The 20,360-nt window shown below is 35.2% G+C and overlaps 1 protein-coding gene and 1 long non-coding RNA gene across 2 annotated transcripts; one reads left to right on the forward strand and one right to left on the reverse strand.

The window, feature by feature from the left end:
- Positions 1–2,795: 2,795 nt before the first annotated feature.
- On the reverse strand, positions 2,796–8,856 carry LOC143228304 (uncharacterized). The gene is made up of 3 exons (XR_013015311.1): positions 8,668–8,856; positions 5,778–6,000; positions 2,796–3,313 (listed from the first exon to the last, which is right to left on the reverse strand). It is a non-coding gene; the product is annotated as an uncharacterized LOC143228304 (long non-coding RNA).
- A 7,054-nt stretch (positions 8,857–15,910) lies between these two features.
- Positions 15,911–17,997, forward strand: LOC143227875 (uncharacterized). Its single transcript, XM_076459226.1, has 2 exons — positions 15,911–15,981; positions 17,242–17,997. Exons 1-2 carry the CDS (start codon positions 15,973–15,975, stop codon positions 17,716–17,718), a joined length of 486 nt encoding a protein of 161 aa, XP_076315341.1. The 5' UTR covers positions 15,911–15,972; the 3' UTR covers positions 17,719–17,997.
- The last annotated feature ends 2,363 nt before the right edge of the window (positions 17,998–20,360 follow it).

Consider the following 20,360-nt stretch of genomic DNA (forward strand, 5'->3'; position numbering starts at 1 on the left):
TCTAACTTTATTGTTACATAATGTATTACATGGGTCAGTATCTACTATCTAACTTTATTGTTACATAATGTATTATATAGCTCAATATCTACTATCTAACTTTATTGTTACATAATGTATTACATGGGTCAGTATCTGCTATCTAACTTTATTGTTACATAATGTATTACATAGCTCAATATCTACTATCTAACTTTATTGTTACATAATGTATTATATAGCTCAATATCCACTATCTAACTTTATTGTTACATAATGTATTACATGGGTTAATATCCACTATCTAACTTTATTGTTACATAATGTATTATATAGCTCAATATCTACTATCTAACTTTATTGTTACATAATGTATTACATGGGTCAGTATCTACTATCTAACTTTATTGTTACATAATGTATTACATGAGTCAGTATCCACTACCTATCTTTATTGTTAAATAATGTATTACATGGGTCAGTATCTGCTATCTAACTTTATTGTTACATAATGTATTACATAGCTCAATATCTACTATCTAACTTTATTGTTACATAATGTATTATATAGCTCAATATCCACTATCTAACTTTATTGTTACATAATGTATTACATGGGTTAATATCCACTATCTAACTTTATTGTTACATAATGTATTATATAGCTCAATATCTACTATCTAACTTTATTGTTACATAATGTATTACATGGGTCAGTATCTACTATCTAACTTTATTGTTACATAATGTATTACATGAGTCAGTATCCACTACCTATCTTTATTGTTAAATAATGTATTACATGGGTCAGTATCTACTATCTAACTTTATTGTTACATAATGTATTACATGAGTCAGTATCTACTATCTATCTTTATTGTTACATAATGTGTTACATTACATGGGTCAGTGTCCACTATCTAACTTTATTGCTACATAATGTATTACATGGATCAGTGTTCACTATCTAACTTTATTGTTACATAATGTATTACATGGGTCAGTATCTACTAACTTTATTGTTACACAATGTATCACATAGATCAGTGTCTACTAGCTTTATTGCTACATAATGTATTACATGGGTCAGTGTCCACTATCTAACTTTATTGTTACATAATGTATTACATGGGTCAGTATCTACTAACTTTATTGTTACATAATGTATTACATAGGTCAGTGTCTACTAGTTTTATTGTTACATAATGTATTACATGGGCCAGTATCTACTATCTATCTTTATTTTTGCATAATGTATTACATTACATGGGTCAGTGTCCACTATCTAACTTTATTGCTACATAATGTATTATATGGGTCAGTATCTACTAACTTTATTGTTACATAATGTATTACATGGGTCAGTATCTGCTATCTAACTTTATTGTTACATAATGTATTACACAGCTCAATATCTACTATCTAACTTTATTGTTACATAATGTATTACATAGCTCAATATCTACTATCTAACTTTATTGTTACATAATGTATTATATAGCTCAATATCCACTATCTAACTTTATTGTTACATAATGTATTACATGGGTTAATATCCACTATCTAACTTTATTGTTACATAATGTATTATATAGCTCAATATCTACTATCTAACTTTATTGTTACATAATGTATTACATGGGTCAGTATCTACTATCTAACTTTATTGTTACATAATGTATTACATAGCTCAATATGTACTATCTAACTTTATTGTTACATAATGTATTACATAGCTCAATATGTACTATCTAACTTTATTGTTACATAATGTATTATATAGCTCAATATCTACTATCTAACTTTATTGTTACATAATGTATTACATGGGTTAATATCTACTATCTAACTTTATTGTTACATAATGTATTACATGGGTCAGTATCTGCTATCTAACTTTATTGTTACATAATGAATTACATAGCTCAATATCTACTATCTAACTTTATTGTTACATAATGTATTATATAGCTCAATATCCACTATCTAACTTTATTGTTACATAATGTATTACATGGGTCAGTATCTACTATCTAACTTTATTGTTACATAATGTATTACATGGGTCAGTATCTATTATCTAACTTTACTGTTACATAATGTATTACATGGGTCAGTATGTACTATCTAATTTTATTGTTACATAATGTATTACATGGGTCAATATTACAATGAGAGAAAATTAAGCAAGGTATCTATTTTAGGGAAGGTTTGCATAAGAAACATAATTCACATCTAACTACAAACGTGTCTCCGACATCAGTAGTTCAGAGTATTATTTTGATTACAAGACTTTCTTTGGACGAATATGACCATTTTTCATTCTTTGTCTGTTGATGGGTCAGCAGGGTAAGTTCGCGGACTCACAACGCTAAAATTAGAGTCGCGATTCCCCGTGGTGAACATAGTGCAGATAGTTGATTAAGTAAGTTTGCGCTAAATAAATAGCAAAACATGGTATATCGGGTCTATTAGCTGAAGTTTACGTCAAATAATTAGCGGACGCTATATAACAGGCTGGGCCTCGTAGTAAGTCCATTTAACACACAAACTGCTTTCAGTCGTAGGAGCGATATAATGTTACGGTGATTCCCACTATTTGTTGGTAAAAGAGTGGCCCAAAAGTTGGTGGTAGATGCTGTTGACTAGCTACCGTTACCCCTGTCTATCACTGTAAATTAGAGTGCTTTCTGCAAGTTCCAGTCAAGCCATACCAAACGCTGTATAAGATTTGTGTGATACGCTAATAAGAAAAACAAAAAACATTTCGATATTCTTATAAGAGAAAAAACAAAACCAAACCTTGTGTATGGTAAAATTTATTACTATTAAGACGGTATCGCCATCTAGTGGTATCCACGAATCTTCAGTTAACTTGACATTATAAGTTAAATCAACTTGAATTTTCTTTGATCGTTTTCAACTGTAATTACAATGAAAGGTTTGAAAGAACTTGAAACTTAACATTGAATGCTGGCTATTAAACTCCTAAATCAAATAGTCAACGTTTGGTTAAGTATGAACGAACTGATTTTTAGAAATAATGTTTCTTACAGACGTAGAATACTATTATTAAAACAACATTCAGTTCAGCTCAATATATTAATCTGTATAATTTTGTCATTGTTGAGTGAGGGAATTGGTCAATGTCTAATCACATCAGCATAGTTTTGTATCGTGTATTACGTGTAGTGTATTTGCTTCACATCTAAATCGATCTTGTAAATGATGGACTAGTGTACTTCCTGTAACCACTGGAATACCTACGCCGGAGTCTGGAATCAATTGAGTCTGTGCGTAGTAGGGTTGCCAGGGAAACACAGATGATTGTTATCTGAAACATCACATATAAACATGGGTCACTGAATCATACTATATTTTTAGTTTAATTATTGTATCTTAAGTTACAATATATCCCATTGTTAGTTCTAAAAAAAGGACGATAGCCTAAGTGCTAATAGATACATCTTATGTCAGCAATATATGTTTTCGCCTTAAGTCATAATCACAGTTTTAAGATACTTCACGTTGCACGGATTAATAGACTTATCTGTTCTGTCAATTTAACGTGAATTTGACAGCAGACGTTACAACACGTTCCTTACCATAAAAACTTGTGATAAAGATCGTACCAGTGATCGAAACGTTGTTTTACAAACTAATCTTACTTACTGTAAAAGCTGTAACTTATAACACGTTATCAGTTCGTAAACTCAAAACGAAACTATTAAAAAATGTGAAACTGTTTTAAAATATTCTGCCAAAATCGTCATAAGATTGTTCTTCTCTTGTAATGTGTCACAAGATTGTTCTTCTCTTGTAATGTGTCATAAGATTGTTCTTCTCTTATAATGTGTCATCAGTTATAATGAAACCCGTTTTTCTTTTTTTTAGTTCTAAAGGAATATTTATTTTTTCTTATCACAGTCGCGGAATATCTTAAAAGTTAATTAATAATTAAGTTTTGGTGTTTAATAATACAAGATAAACTTTAGACTAAGTTTTATTCATTTTGATCCAGGATGATTTTTGGCAATTAGCTCACATCTCTCCATTGTTTAAACATACTAAATATAAAAGTTTTCGTTTTATCAGACATGTAAGAAAATTAACTAATAAGCTTCATTAAAATAAATCTTTACATCATTCGTATGGATCAGTTATTCGAACAAGGGGACCCGGCATGGCCAGGTGGTTAAGGCACTCAACTCTCTCTCGGTGATTGGGTATAATATGTTCGTACCCTGGAGGGTCAGGTTCTCTTTAGCCTCTTCCTCCTTCCCGTACTTACGTGGTCATGCAGTATTTGATAGTGGTAGCTACTGCATTTTTGGGTCAGAGTGGTCTGAATTTACTCCGACCCTTTTCAGGGCAATGTCCATGTACTGGTATACATGTATAGACATTCTTTTGCCCTATCAATAAGATGTCTAGTTCTATGTTGACCTTTTTATACATATATATTTATTACATTTTTATTTATATTTATTTATTTCTTCATCTATTTATGTTTATGTTTAAAATATATGTTGATCGGGGAGAGATATTTAGGACTATCTTCATCATGAAATGAGGTACCTGTCTAGTTCGCATGATAATTTATTTTTCATCCAATTTTTATCAGAATACGTTATTGTACAATGTAGGAGTCTATTCGGTATGTTTGAATATTTATATATAAATTGAGATGATGTTGCTCTGGGAACTATGTATACTGTTATGAGGAGTGTGTTTTGTATTGTTTGCAGCTTGGTTTTGATTATTTTGTCACTTAACAGTAATCTAAGCCGGAGCTGAATTGTCAGTTACTGTTCTAATGTATGTTTTGTAAATTTTAGTGTGTTGTCTGTAGATGCTCCACTATTCTTGCCAGTTAGACTCCTAGCATAGTTGGTTCTTCAACAGACTTTATTTTTAATTTCTTTTACATGGTTAATCAATGTTAATTTTGAGTCATAGGTTAGACCAAGAAATTTTGCCCATGTGACAGTCTGAAGTAGTGTTCCATTCATATACATTTCAGACTGTAGTTTTTGTATTTTATCAATTTTGCAAAGACGACAAGTTGTGTTTTATTATTCTGTATTTTTGACAGTATTCGCTTATTCTATTTAGTTGTGGCTGCTATTGTTGGTGTTGTGACACTTTTCCAGATTGTCACATCATCAGTAAACTGTGAGGATAATACATGATTAGGATCCTTCAGGCATATTGTTTACATACATGTTGAAGAGTATAGGGCTAACCACTCCTCCGTGAGGGACGCCAGCTTCCGGAGTAAAGTACTCAGGAAAGGTACCCTCTACATTTATTCGTAATCTGAGGATCACGGATTTGAATCCCCGTCACACCAAATATGCTGCCCCTTTCAGCCGTAGGGACGTTATAATGTGACTGTCAATCCAACTATTCGTTGGTTAAAGAGTAGCCAAAAAGTTGGCAGTGGGTGGTGATGACTAGCTGCCTTAGGGACGGCTAACATAGATAGTCCTCGAGTAGCTTGCGCGAAATTCAAAAGAAACTTAACCAATCGAACAAGCACCCTTCAATATAAAAAATGTAGAGCTCTTCATATTTGTAAGAATAATTTATCGGACCAAGAGGTATTATATTTAAAACACATTCTCCATACGTTTTACCGAAAGTAATTTAAACTGTGCGTTAAAAAAACACTGTTAAAACAATGTCTTGTAATGCACAATTAGAACACTAACGCGATATAGTTAAGACAAAGGAACGTCACGGTTGATTTTACATTTCTAAAACACAAATATAAGTAAATCGTATGATTAACTTACAACCAATATAATCCATTTCACGTCGTTAGAATTCCATGGTTTGTTCGTCATCTTCAGAGACGTAATAGTTTGTATTCTCTGATAAATCTGCAACACCCAACAATTAAAATGCTGGTCTGGTTCGCATCAAACGTCTGATATATTATTGCATCAGAAGTTTCAACTCTGTTAGTTCAATATCTTATCGTTTTCGAAATCAGAAGTCTGGTTTGTTTGTTTTCTTCTGAAATAAAGAAGATAAACTTGTGTTATTTCAGTGCACCTAGATAATGCGACACACAGTGGATACCTTAAAGTTTGTAGAGTTTTTACGTAAACTTTAGTAGCAAAAACATCAACCTTACTTTTATACAATAAACAGAAAAGTGGGTATAGATGATTTTATACAATAAACAGAAAAGTGGGTATAGATGATTTTATACAACAAACAGAAAAGTGGGTGTAGATGATTTTATACAACAAACAGAAAGGTGGGTGTAGATGATTTTATACAATAAACAGAAAAATGGGTGTAGATGATTTTATACAATAAACAGAAAAGTGGGTATAGATGATTTTATACAATAAACAGAAAAGTGGGTATAGATGATTTTATACAATAAACAGAAAAGTGGGTGTAGATGATTTTATACAATAAACAGAAAAGTGGGTATAGATGATTTTATACAATAAACAGAAAAGTGGGTGTAGATGATTTTATACAGTAAACAGAAAAGTGGGTGTAGATGATTTTATACAATAAACAGAAAAGTGGGTGTAGATGATTTTATACAATAAACAGAAAAGTGGGTATAGATGATTTTATACAATAAACAGAAAAGTGGGTGTAGATGATTTTATACAATAAACAGAAAAGTGGGTATAGATGATTTTATACAATAAACAGAAAAGTGGGTATAGATGATTTTATACAGTAAACAGAAAAGTGGGTGTAGATGATTTTATACAATAAACAGAAAAGTGGGTGTAGATGATTTTATACAACAAACAGAAAAGTGGGTGTAGATGATTTTATACAATAAACAGAAAAGTGGGTGTAGATGATTTTATACAGTAAACAGAAAAGTGGGTGTAGATGATTTTATACAATAAACAGAAAAGTGGGTGTAGATGATTTTATACAATAAACAGAAAAGTGGGTATAGATGATTTTATACAATAAACAGAAAAGTGGGTGTAGATGATTTTATACAATAAACAGAAACGTGGGTGTAGATGATTTTATACAGTAAACAGAAAAGTGGGTATAGATGATTTTATACAATAAACAGAAAAGTGGGTGTAGATGATTTTATACAACAAACAGAAAAGTGGGTATAGATGATTTTATACAATAAACAGAAAAGTGGGTATAGATGATTTTATACAAGTAAAAACAGAAAAGTGGGTGTAGATGATTTTATACAACAAAACAGAAAAGTGGGTGTAGATGATTTTATACAACAAACAGAAAAGTGGGTGTAGATGATTTTATACAATAAACAGAAAAGTGGGTGTAGATGATTTTATACAGTAAACAGAAAAGTGGGTGTAGATGATTTTATACAGTAAACAGAAAAGTGGGTGTAGATGATTTTATACAATAAACAGAAAAGTGGGTATAGATGATTTTATACAATAAACAGAAAAGTGGGTGTAGATGATTTTATACAATAAACAGAAACGTGGGTGTAGATGATTTTATACAGTAAACAGAAAAGTTGGTATAGATGATTTTATACAACAAACAGAAAAGTGGGTGTAGATGATTTTATACAATAAACAGAAACGTGGGTGTAGATGATTTTATACAGTAAACAGAAAAGTGGGTATAGATGATTTTATACAATAAACAGAAAAGTGGGTGTAGATGATTTTATACAATAAACAGAAAAGTGGGTGTAGATGATTTTATGGGCTAAATGCGAACGTTTTATGAAGGGAAACAAATTAGTGAAAACTTTCAATTCTGATTATAATTTCTATAAAATTCATTGAAGAAGTTTATTTGTTTTAGAGCAAAGCCACATTAGGTTCTCTGCAGTGTCCTATACGGGAAGGGCCCGGCATGGCCAAGCGTGTTAAGGCATTCGACTCGTAATCCGAGGGTCGCGGGTTCGAATCCCGGTCGCACCAACATACTCGCCCTCCCAGCCGTGGGGGCGTTATAATGTGACGGTCAATCCCACTATGTTTTGGTAAAAGAGTAGCCCAAGAGTTGGCGGTGGGTGGTGATGACTAGCTGCCTTCCCTTTAGTCTTACACTGCTAAATTATGGACGGCTAGCGCAGATAGCCCTCGACTAGCTTTACACGAAATTCAAAACAAACAAACAAATCCTAATCCGAGGGTCGCAGGTTCGAATCCCGGTCGCACCAAACATGCTTGCCCTCCCAGCCGTGGGAGCGTTATAATGTGACGGTCAATCCCACTATTCGTTGGTAAAAGAGTAACCCAAGAGTTGGCGGTGGGTGGTGATGACTAGCTGCCTTCCCTCTAGTCTTACACTGCTAAATTAGGAACGGCTAGCGCAGATAGCCCTCGACTAGCTTTGCGCGAAATTCAAAAAGAAACAAACAAACCTATAGGGTAAATCTAACCCCTGATTGTAAGTCTCTATTCGCCGGGAAATGTGTTTGCGGCTGAAACCCAAATACATATACACAAATGTTAAGTATTTGTTAAATACTATCCTTTCCGCGCCATTTTATACGCAGATTAATGCTGTAAAAATAAACGTACATTTTAATTAATTTATAATTGAGAAGTTAAAGTCGCAGAAGATGAACCAGATATATAATTTACAGAAGTCGTGAATGTGGGAAAAATTATGTTAAGAATTAAACAAAACGTTGAAACGTTTCGTTAAAATTAACAAGAGTAATCGTAAAACGTTGCGGTAACTACTTACCTTTTGTAATGAAATACAACTTTCTCAACTTATACTGTTTTACTTAGTAAAGAGGTGCATGAAACGTAATTATCTGTGTTAGTGTAAAGCTTTAATATAAATAACTTGGCCAAAGAATTTCACGTTAAGAATAAGATGAGATACTTAGCCCACGGAACTCACATACAATAACATGTACATAAAATACATCTGAAGAACAAGCAGTAAAAGGAACACGTGTTAAGATAACGGTATATTTTATCTTTCAATGTAACAGACATGGTGAAACAGTGCCACCTAGTGACCTTCTAAAGTAAATCAAGGCCAAGAACGACAGCCTTGCTTTCTTATTACGTGTTTGTGTGTTCGTAAATAAATTGTATTTATAGTGAATGTTTCACATTACAACTCAACTTTTAGAATACACGTTGACGCATGTGAAACTATAGCATTTCATTGATTGAAAACACTTTCCGAGTTTGTTCAGTTTTAAAACTTTTACATGTTTTACGTTTAGTTAATAAGGCACACACCAAATCGTTCTAACTTCGAGTTAAAATTAAAACTTTTATGACACTGTAATATTTTTCACCAAACGGCTACAAAATTTATTTTGATTTTATAAATCATTAATTCATTAGGTTTCCGAAAAAGTTAGGACATTGATTCAGTTGAGGGAGTGATAAATGTTATTAGTAATAATTATGTATCAGATTCAACAAAATAAAAATGCCAAGTAATTACAATAATGTGACGGTCGATGCAAAGAGTAGCCCAAAAGTAGGCGGTGGGTGGAGTTGATTCAGTGCCTCTTCTCTGGTATATCTCTTCAAAGTTAGGGACGGCTAGTACAGATAGCCCTCGAGCAACTTTGCGTGAAATTAAAAAATAAAAAACTAACTTTACATGGCAGACACAAGTCTATTTTGTTTTGTTTTTAACTTCGCGCAAAGCTACAAGAGGACTATCTGCGTTAGCCATTCCTAATTTAACAGTGGAAGACTGCCGACTCTTGAGCTACTCTTTTACCAACGAATAGTGGGATTGACAGTATCTTTATAACACCACGACAGCTACAAGGGATAGCGTGTTTCTTATGACCTCGAACCCGTGATCATCATATTAGGAGTCGAACACCCTAACCACTTGGCTATGTCAAGCCACGTCTATTTTGAATAGTTCACTATTACTTGATGTATCCATTACATGACAATACACTGCTGTATTTTCCAGTGTAATGTTTTGTTTATTTTTACTTATTCGGAGTTCTTCTGTACAGAGAAAACTGCCTTATTCCAATCTCACTGTTACTTTGCATGTCAACGCCCCAGTACTCGTATGATCCTGTGCTAAAATATGCGGAAACTTTAAGGGTTTTCTTCTTTAAATATATAATTATGATATAATTCAGTATGTTTTAAAAAAACTTTAAAAACTTACATTTGCAGGTGACATTATGTAAATAGATTCATAACTTCTTCAGTTTAGATTAATAAATAAATGGACACACACACACTTATATACACACATATATTTACAAGCATGTTCTACTGTTACATTTAATTATTACCGGTCAGAGTGCCCTAGCTGTAAACCTAAAGGTTCATGGTTCGCATTAGGTTACCACAAAAACGCACTCCGCATCTTTGAAGTCGTCGATGCTTCGTACGAGTGACGACAGTGAAAATTACAGCTCAAAGTTCATGATGCTTCATGTGTAACAGATCCTACACCCACCCCCACATAATATATCCGTTAGAGAAGGCTATGGTCACTATGCGCGAATCTCAAAAACTAAACATAAACAGTTCTGAACCCATTCTCAGTCACTCCTTTATTGTTACCACACCAGGTGAAAATCAATATATTTCACGAAATAAAATAACGGAGAATATTTGAAGTAAAAATATTGTTTTTTGTTAATTTCGCGCAAAGGGTCTTTGTGTGTATTTTTCTTATAGCAAAGCCACATTGGACTATCTGCTGAGCCCACCGAGAGGAATCGAACCCCTAATTTTAGCGTTGTAAATCCGAAGACATACCGCTGTACTAGCGGGGGGCTTCGCGCAAAGATACTCGAGGGCTATCTGCGCTAGCCGTCCCTAATTTAGCAGTGTAAGAGTAGAAGAGAAGCGGTCATCGCTACCCACCGCCAACTCTTGGGCTGCTCTTTTACCAACGAGTAGTGGAACTGACCGTCACATTATAACGCCCCCGTGGCTGAAAGGGCAAGCATGTTTGGTGTGGTGGGGATTCGAACCTACGACCCTCGGATTACGAGTCGAGTGCCTTAACCACCTGGCCATGCCGGACCGGTAAAAATATAAAATACACACGTTAAAATTTAGAAATAAGGTCAGAAAAGCTGCAAACAATAGTGGGAATAGGCGTGGACTAGTTAAGAACACTTCGGGCTGCGTATCGTAGGGTTTCGTGTTCGAGATGTAATGCTGATAGACATGATTCGCACTTTCAGCTGTGGGTTTATTTCAAAAGTGACAATCATTCATGTTATGCGATTCAAATAGCCAAGCAAAACTCTTCGGGCAGTGAGCGCTGTTAGTGTCCGTCTCTCCTCTTCTCAGTAATTCTAAATTTAGGATGGCATTAAATAAACCATTAGGGTTAGTAACATAACTATTTAGTTGGCCCGGTGGGCTAAGGCGTTCGATTCGTAATCTGAGGGTCGTGGGTTCGAATGTCGATCGCACCAAACATGCTCGCCCTTTCAGCCGTGTGGGGGCGTTATAATGTGCGATCAATCACACTATTCGTTGGTAAAAGAGTAGCCCAAGAGTTGGCGGTAGGTGGTAATGACTAGCTGCCTTCCCTCTAGTTTTACACTGCTAAATTAGGGACGGCTAGCGCAGATAGCCCTCTAGTGGCTTTGCGCGAAATTTAAAAAGCAATAAAAAACGAAACAATCTATTTAGTCCATATATCATATGAGATGTCCGCATTTGAAATTCCATTTCTGAATGTGACCGCTTGCACAAGCTATGTTTAAAATTTGTTAATACTTTCATAAAACAGAATATTTGTATTTATTTCAATATTGATTCTTTTTAATTTTACCTTTATGTTTGGAACAAAGAACTATGTCACGTGATTATTTTGGAACTAAACCATTCGAATTGTAGAAGTCGCACAAAGCTACTGAGGGCTATCTGTGCTAGCCATCCCTAATTTAGCAGTGTAAGACTAAAGGGAAGGCAGCTAGTCATCACCACCCACTGCCAACTCTTGGGATACTCTTTTACCAACGAATAATGGGATTGACCGTTAAATTATAATGCCCCCACAACTGATAGGGCGAGCATGTTTGGCGCGATGGTGATGCGAACCCGCGATCCTCAGATTAATGAGTCGCACGCCTTAACACGCTTGGTCATGCCGGGCCTCGAATTGTAGAAGACAAGATGCAATTAATGATACACGTGTTTCACAGTATATGCTATAATCTCAAAGGAAATCACGTAACGGAGCTCAGGAAACGTTAATGTATTGGATGAGTTTGTCCAACGATGTCTATTTGTTTATATCAAAAGGGGAATAATTCTCTTTTTTGTAGTGCTAATAAGCTATATAATATAATGTAAAAATATTAATAAACACTATGGCTCTAAGGAATTTAAGGTTGAATCAGAAATACCATGCAAGAGAAACGTTTTATTAAAAGCTAAGTTGCGTAACTTAACATTAAAGTTCCAGATTTGGTTCATCTGGAATTCACTGGACTTTTAAAGACACTTTTCAAATCTCTTTATGGATTATTTGTTTCGCGTCCATGGGTTTGTTGGCTGCAGAGGCCCTAATAACAAATGAGTAGAGCCCCCCCAATGGCCCAGTGGTAGGCCTAAAGGTTTATAATGTTAAAAGTCAAGTTTCAATACCCGCGATGAGCAGACCACAAGAAGTTCATTGTGTAGCTTTGCGCTTAACAACAAACAAAGGAAACAAATTAATAACAGAAAGAAATTAAATAAGGCATACCATCAATATGAAATTAATCCAACTAATGACAGCTCTGAGAATGTCACACCAAACATGTTCGTCCTTTCGGCCGTGGGGGTGTTATAAAGTTCGGTCAATCCTACTATTCGTTGGTAAAAGAGTAACCCAGCAGTTGGCGGTGAATAGTGATGACTGGCTGCTTTCCCTCTAGTCTTACACTGCTAAATTAGGGACGGGCTAGCGCAGATAGCCCTCGTGTAGCTTTGCGCGAAATTCAGACCAAACCAATCTGAGAATGTTACTTATAAAATGAGTGGCATTACCCTTCGTTCAAACACAGCGCAGATAGCCCAATGTTGAGCCAACCACGACTGACAAGAAAAAACAAAAATTCGTGTTATGATATCAAATCTAGAGGCAATCTTGTACGACAAATAGCTTAAACAATGACATGGTTGTTCACATAGAATTCACAAATATCCAGAACATTAAATATTATAGCTACGCTATAATTACAAATAATTATATATACGCATAATTTTTAACATGTCAAACAAATGGGTGGTTCTGTCTAACCTTCCCTGCGTACGTGAGTGGTTTGGTAACCTAAAAATAATTCATTATTATTATACAGCCGACCAGCTGCTTAAATGATCGCATAAAGTTTTTTACGAATTTCTTTTCGTAAAGGTAAAACTGAAAATAGAATCTGCGACGTAGAAACCTAATGAATTTCTTTATTGGCTGTACCTCCCGTTCTGGACTGCAGTTTCACTTATTCGAGGCTCATTAGCACAGCTTGAATAAACAAACCAAAGAAACAGATTGTAAGAGACGTAGCTGTATTTCTTTGGTTTGCTATGTGATATTGAATCGTCCGTCATAAAAGGTGAAATCAAATAAATTAAGTAAAAAAACCAAAAAACTCTTCGTACAGCAAAATTCTTAACGTTTCAGGAAGAGCAGAGACACATACCTCAAGGACAGGACCTGAGAAATGACATCGGGGAACCGTTTTTAAGAGTCCCGAAGGTCAAGTTACTACTGGAATAAAAATCGAATGTTAATTCTTCGATGATAATAAAAAAAAATCTCATTAATAAAGCTTTAAATTCTGAAACGAGTAGACGATAAATAAATAATTAGAATCAGACGAGACAGGCATAAGAACAAAACTTTAGTAAATAGTGTCTGTAGTGTTCTGGAGATTTAACAGCCCGAGATGGTACAAATACTTAAAGTACAAAATTAGTCATCTGGAAATAAGACGAACAAATACAATTTTTGTTACGGTTAGTAAATGGAGATCAGTTTCAGATTTGAAATCATCAGTTTTTTCTGATCGAAGAAAAAAAAAGAAAAAACATTTTTATCTTTAAAAAAAATTAAAGAGTAGAATTTGAAATTCCACAAACTTTGTTTCATTAAGACGTTACAAAAATTTCAAATTACATGGGATTTCAAACCAACAAGCACAGGTTGTTAGGTTAAGACGTTAAAACTGCAATACTTCGCACAGCCTCAAGTCACACTGTTCGTCAGATTAAAATAAAAATAACTAAAAGTAATCACAAACTGTATTTATACAACAAACAAAACCGAAATTAGAAAATGTTGCATCATGACACAAATATATTAGGACTCTGGATTTTCAATCGCACAGTTTGTGAGATTAAAATAGCAAAAAACTGAAATCTTACGTGAAATCTGAAAACACGTAAAGTTTTGTAAGTTGATAAATAACGTATAACCAACCATAAGCTGGCTTTAAACAATAAATATTTTAAGAAACCGAGTTCCACCTGATTAGAATGCATATTACCACAGATGGCGCTATACTGTTAAACATTGAAAACAGAATTCGAGTTCTTAGTTTACTGAAGTTATAATGGACAAGATTAACTAAACAAAATTCAGGTCTTCAGTTAACGACTTTTTAACGATAAATATTTAACACTTTAACGTATTTACATTCCTTTTTTGTAAGGGTATTGTTTTTTGTTATATTGTTATTGTTTTGAATATAAGCACAAAGCTACACAATGGGCTGTGTTCTGCTCACCACGGGTATCGAAACCTGGTTTTTAGCGTTGTAAGTCCGCAGACGTACCGCTGAGCCACTGGGGGGCTTTTGAGGGTATACTTTCGGATGCACCAGAAAAAAATTAAAGAAAGAAAATTTGAATTACAAATGATTAGATTGATTACATTGATGTTTTAAATCGTAAGTACACGTACATTTATGGAGTGGGAGATGTCTTGATAAATGTCTCCAAAGGCTCAGCGGCATGTCTGTAGAGTTAGAACGCCCAAACCCTGGTTCGATACCCGCGGTTGACAGAGCACGTATACCCCATTGTGTAGCTTTTCGCTTAATTACAACCAAAAAACAAACAAACGAAGTCTTGATAGATAAATAAATAGAAAAATATGTCGACAAACAAATTTAGAAAAACCTTAACGAGCTACGTAGACTAAACAGACAACTCGTTCTACAGATTGAAAGACAAACAAATAGCTATAGAAAGGTTAAAAAGTACGTTTCTTTCAGGATTTCGTGCAAAGGTAAACAAAGGCTAAGTGTGATACGGCAGTCCCTAATATTAAATTGATAAACTAAAGGATTTGCTTGTTTTGTTTTTGGTATTAAGCACAAAAGGTTTTCTGTGTTCTGCCCATCACGGGTATCGAAACCTGGTTTTTAGCGGTGTAAATCCACAGACTTACGGCTGTGTCACTGGGATGGGAGGCAAACCAGCGCGACTCCGCCAACTAGTGAGAACTGACTATCATGCTTACAGCTCACCCACAGTCCTAAGAACGTGAAACATGTTTCTGCAGCGAAGGGTTGCGAATTGGATTCACAGTTTCGGCATGCTGATTACTAAGCTACACCCGATCCCCAACTGTAAGAGAGAGAGAGAAACTAAGACGAAATTGGAACGTTGGAAAATATCTTGTCAAAAGAAAGTCAGGAAAAGAGGTTTATCTAAACTTATATTTCAAAGACAAAACTAGATAGGGTTTGTGAAAAGTTAGATTTGAGGCAAGGTCAACCAGAGGGGTCGAATACCTGAATTCAAGAAGATACCTTCCTCGACCTAGATAGATTATAATCAATATCATCCTTATTTGTTTGACTGATGTTCTCGACCAATGATTGCAGCTGGCTCATCTTTAGTCTCCTATACTTATTCCTAAATCACGACCAAAAAAAAAAGAGATAAAAAAGAAACAGATTATTTCGTCACGTGGTTTGGGATATAAAAAATAACCCAATAAGGATTAGTATAAAAGTTGAGAAAACCAATCAGATTCTCCATCCATTTTGAGATCGAGTTGGGAGAATCACCTGATACACAGACAACAACCATGAAGTTTGTAAGTATTGATTTCGCTAATTTGTTTTAAGACCCAACCAAAGCCCTTACGCCGAGTAGGGTGGAACATCTTAATTATTTTCAACAAAATTGAAACTTTAATTGGTAACAAGAAAATTCTCTTTTGTCGAAAATTATCAGTAGGGAGTAGCAAGTGTTATTTTTTTCTCATATGCCCATAAAGATGCTTTTAGAAATGTAGCATAGAATTCAATGACAAAGGCTACGATGTCTAAACATGTCTAACTGTCCACGAATATCATCTTTCATAGCCACGAAAGATTTCTGTTTCCTAATATCATCTTTAATAACCACAAAAGATGTGTAACTGTCCATGAATGTCATCTTTCATAATCACGAAAGATTTGTAACTGTCCCTTAATATCATCTTTAATAACCACAAAAGATGTGTAACTGTCCCTTAATATCATCTTTAATAACCACAAAAGATGTGTAACTGTCTCTTAATATCATCTTTAATAACCACAAAGATGTGTAACTGTCCATGAATGTCATCTTTCATAATCACGAAAGATGTGTAATATCATCTTTAATAACCACAAAAGATGTGTAACTGTCTCTTAATATCATCTTTAATAACCACAAAAGATTTGTAACTGTCCCTTAATATCATCTTTAATAACCAGAAAAGATTTGTAACTGTCCCCGGATATATTCTTTTACAGTTACAGGAAAGATAAGTTATCATTATGAAGGTGCAGAAAGTTAGTGACTTCTTTAACTGTTCGAAATCACAGTTTAATATTTGATGGTTCTTATTCTCAAATTACTTACAGACTCAAGAGAACTTTTCCGGTTCCGGTGTGGGCATGTTTTATAACATTACATGTAGAAGCACGTGACATCCCATACACATATGTAGTGTTTGCTTGGCATTAAAATTAGAAGAAAAAATATAACCATCTTTACTCTGAACATAAAATCAGTAAAAACTTTAACTTCAACCAATGTTTCGTAATTGTTTCGTCAACCCTGATGAAACTACAATGACAAAACGTGGACTAAAATAAAAAAAGTTTTATCATTATATTGAAAGTAAAGGTTGTTTTTTTTTATTTATTGCCCTAGTGTCCAAACCGTCTGACACGCCCTATAACCTAAATAAAACAACAAGATATTTGTTTCTGTTTATCTGGTATGGGAAGTGAAAATGGTTTTGTTGTGACACTGATAAATATAAGATCACTTGATACGACACGAACATGTGAAAATAACGTTTTCTCTCTTTCTCGTTCTACAGCTTTTCGTTTTGCCTTTGTTTTTTGCTGCCTGCATGGCAGAGATGTTACTGAACTTCGACCCAGAGAAGGGAACCTTCATGTACGCCACTGGAGACGAGGGTAAACACACACGAGACGAGACCCGGGAATCCGACGGCTCAGTGACTGGTATGTACAGCTATATAGACCCTAACGGCAACCTCCGTCAAGTCCGCTACCGAGCTGGACCCAAAGGTTTCAAACCCGAAGGCGACATCAGTGTGGACAAGAAAACATCTGAGGAAGCCGCTAAGATCAATGTCATGGCCCCCAAAGCCCCTAAAACTCCAGCAGTCCCAGAAACTCCCAAGGTTGTTGAAACTCCCATCGTTCCAAAGTTGCTGAAATGCCAGACATGCTGTTCAACTTCGACCCAGAGAAGGGTACCTTCATGTACGCCACTGGAGACGAGGGTAAACACACACGAGACGAGACCTGGGAATCCGACGGCTCAGTAACTGGCATGTACAGCTATATGGATCCTAACGGCAACCTCCGTCAAGTCCGCTATCGAGCTGGACCTAAGGGTTTCAAACCCGAAGGCGACATCGGCGTGGACAAGAAGACATCCGAGGAAGCCGCTAAGATCACTGCCATGGCCCCCAAAGCCCCTAAAACTCCAACAGTCCCAGAAACTCCCAAGGTTCTTGAAACTCCCATCGTTCCAAAAGTTGCTGAAATGCCAGACATGCTGTTCAACTTCGACCCAGAGAAGGGTACCTTCATGTACGCCACTGGAGACGAGGGTAAACACACGAGACGAGACCTGGGAATCCGACGGCTTAGTAACTGGCATGTACAGCTATATGGATCTAACGGCAACCTCCGTCAAGTCCGCTATCGAGCTGGACCTAAGGGTTTCAAACCCGAAGGCGACATCGGCGTGGACAAGAAGACATCCGAGGAAGCCGCTAGAATTGCTGCTATGAAACCTAAAGCTCTTGAGGTTCCCAAAGTGCCTTCCATTCCTCAGGATCCTGTGTCAGCTGAAATTCCTGATACTTCCAAAATCCCATTCTTGCCTTATTCCCCTTTCTTCTCTCGTCCCTTTGCTGCTCCCCGTTACAATCCCTTTTTAAACCACTTTTCTCTGCCCCTTATTTACAACCGTTTGCTTACTCCTCAGTTTAAACTGGTCTAAACGTACTGATTACTTTATGTTGACCAACTGACAGAACGACTCAAAATACTGCAAGTCGTTACATAATGGATGCTTTCTGGTTCATCAACGCGTTTTAAAACCCAGTTAAAAGTTTCATAATTATTCTTATTTGTGACATACCAGATAAACGAACCATCACGATCCCACTCAATCAATCTTAAACGACTGCATCATCCTTAATCAAAAGATGACGTTTCAGTTTCAACTTGTCTTCTTCATATCTGTATCTTTCATCAAGTATAAGAACGTTATTATATTGTTTGTTTGACAATAACAACAACAACAAGTCTTTGATATATCAATGTTGTTCTATCTTGATACTGAATATAAATATGATTCCTACTGCTTATATAGATTCAGGTAGATGTCTGTTGAAAATAATAAAAAATATTGTTTATACTTTTGTTTTATTTATTAAGTTACACCTATAGGACACTTACAGGTGTCCATGTTAAACACTACATTTCATTTACACCAGATCTATTGGTTTACTCAGCACCCTAATCGCAACCACAGTTTCACTCTATCCTTCTTCAAATTTGCATATTCCCCCAAAAAATACTAACGAAAAAATGTGTTTTGTTCGAACACACGAAGTAGATATTATTGTTAAGTTGGCACTGTTACAATACACGAAATGATTTGGTTTGTTTTAAATTTTGCGCAAAGCTACAAGAAGGCTATCTGCGCTAGCCGTCTTTAATTTTGCAGTCAGTGTAAGACTAGAGGTAAGGCAGCTAGTCGTCACAACCCACCGCCAACTCTTGAGTTACTCTTTTACTGACGAATAATAAGATTGACAGTCACATTATAACGCCCCCAAGGTTTAAAGGGTGGGCATATTTGGTGTGATCGAGATTTGAACCCGCGACCCTCAGATTACTAGCCGAGTGTTTTAACCACCTGGCCATGCCAGGAAACACGAAATGAGTACTATCATTATAATACACGAAGTAAGTGCTAACGTTAATCTGGTACTGTCATAATACACGAAGTAAGTGCTAACGTTAATCTGGTACTGTCATAATACACGAAGTAAGTGCTAACGTTAATCTGGTACTGTCATAATACACGAAGTAAGTGCTAACGTTAATCTGGTACTGTCATAATACACGAAGTAAGTGCTAACGTTAATCTGGTACCGTCATAATACAATAAGGCAAGCTAACGTTAATCTGGTACTGTCATGGTCATTAATGAAGGCGTGTGCTATCGCTAATCTGATACCGTTACAATACACGAAATAAATGCTATGGTTAATCTGGCACTGTTACAATACACGAAATAAATGCTGTTGTTAATCTGGCACTGTTAACAATATAACGAAATAAATATATATGGTTAATCTGACACTGTCACAATACACGAAATATAATGAATGCTGTTATACTGTTAACTGTTATATTATAATAGAAATATATACTATGGTTAATCTGACACTATTACAATACACGAAATAAATGCTGCTGTTAATCTGTTACTCAGCACGAAATAAAAGCTGTAGCATCTAGACGTCACAGTACAACTAAAAAAACAAATGCCGTTAATCTGACGACAATACACGAAATAAAACGCTGCTGTTAATCTGGCACTGTTACAAACAAAAATACTATGGTATAATCTGATAACTGTTACAATACACACGAAATAAAATGCTTGTGGTTAATCTGGATACTGTTACAATACACGAAATAAAATGCTGTTGTTAATCTGGCATACTGTTACAATACGTACTAAAACAAAATGTATTCATGGTTAATCTGACAATTGGCATACAAATACACACCATAAAATGCTATGGTTAATCTGGCACCGTTACAATACACGAAATAAATGCTGTTGTTAATCTGGCACTGTTACAACATACTAAAATAAAATGCTATGGTTGTTAATACCATTACCGTTACAATACACGAAATAAATGCTATGGTTAATCTG

Source organism: Tachypleus tridentatus, chromosome 10 (genome assembly GCF_004210375.1).
Source record: "Tachypleus tridentatus isolate NWPU-2018 chromosome 10, ASM421037v1, whole genome shotgun sequence".
Classification (NCBI taxonomy): Eukaryota; Metazoa; Arthropoda; class Merostomata; order Xiphosura; family Limulidae; genus Tachypleus; species Tachypleus tridentatus.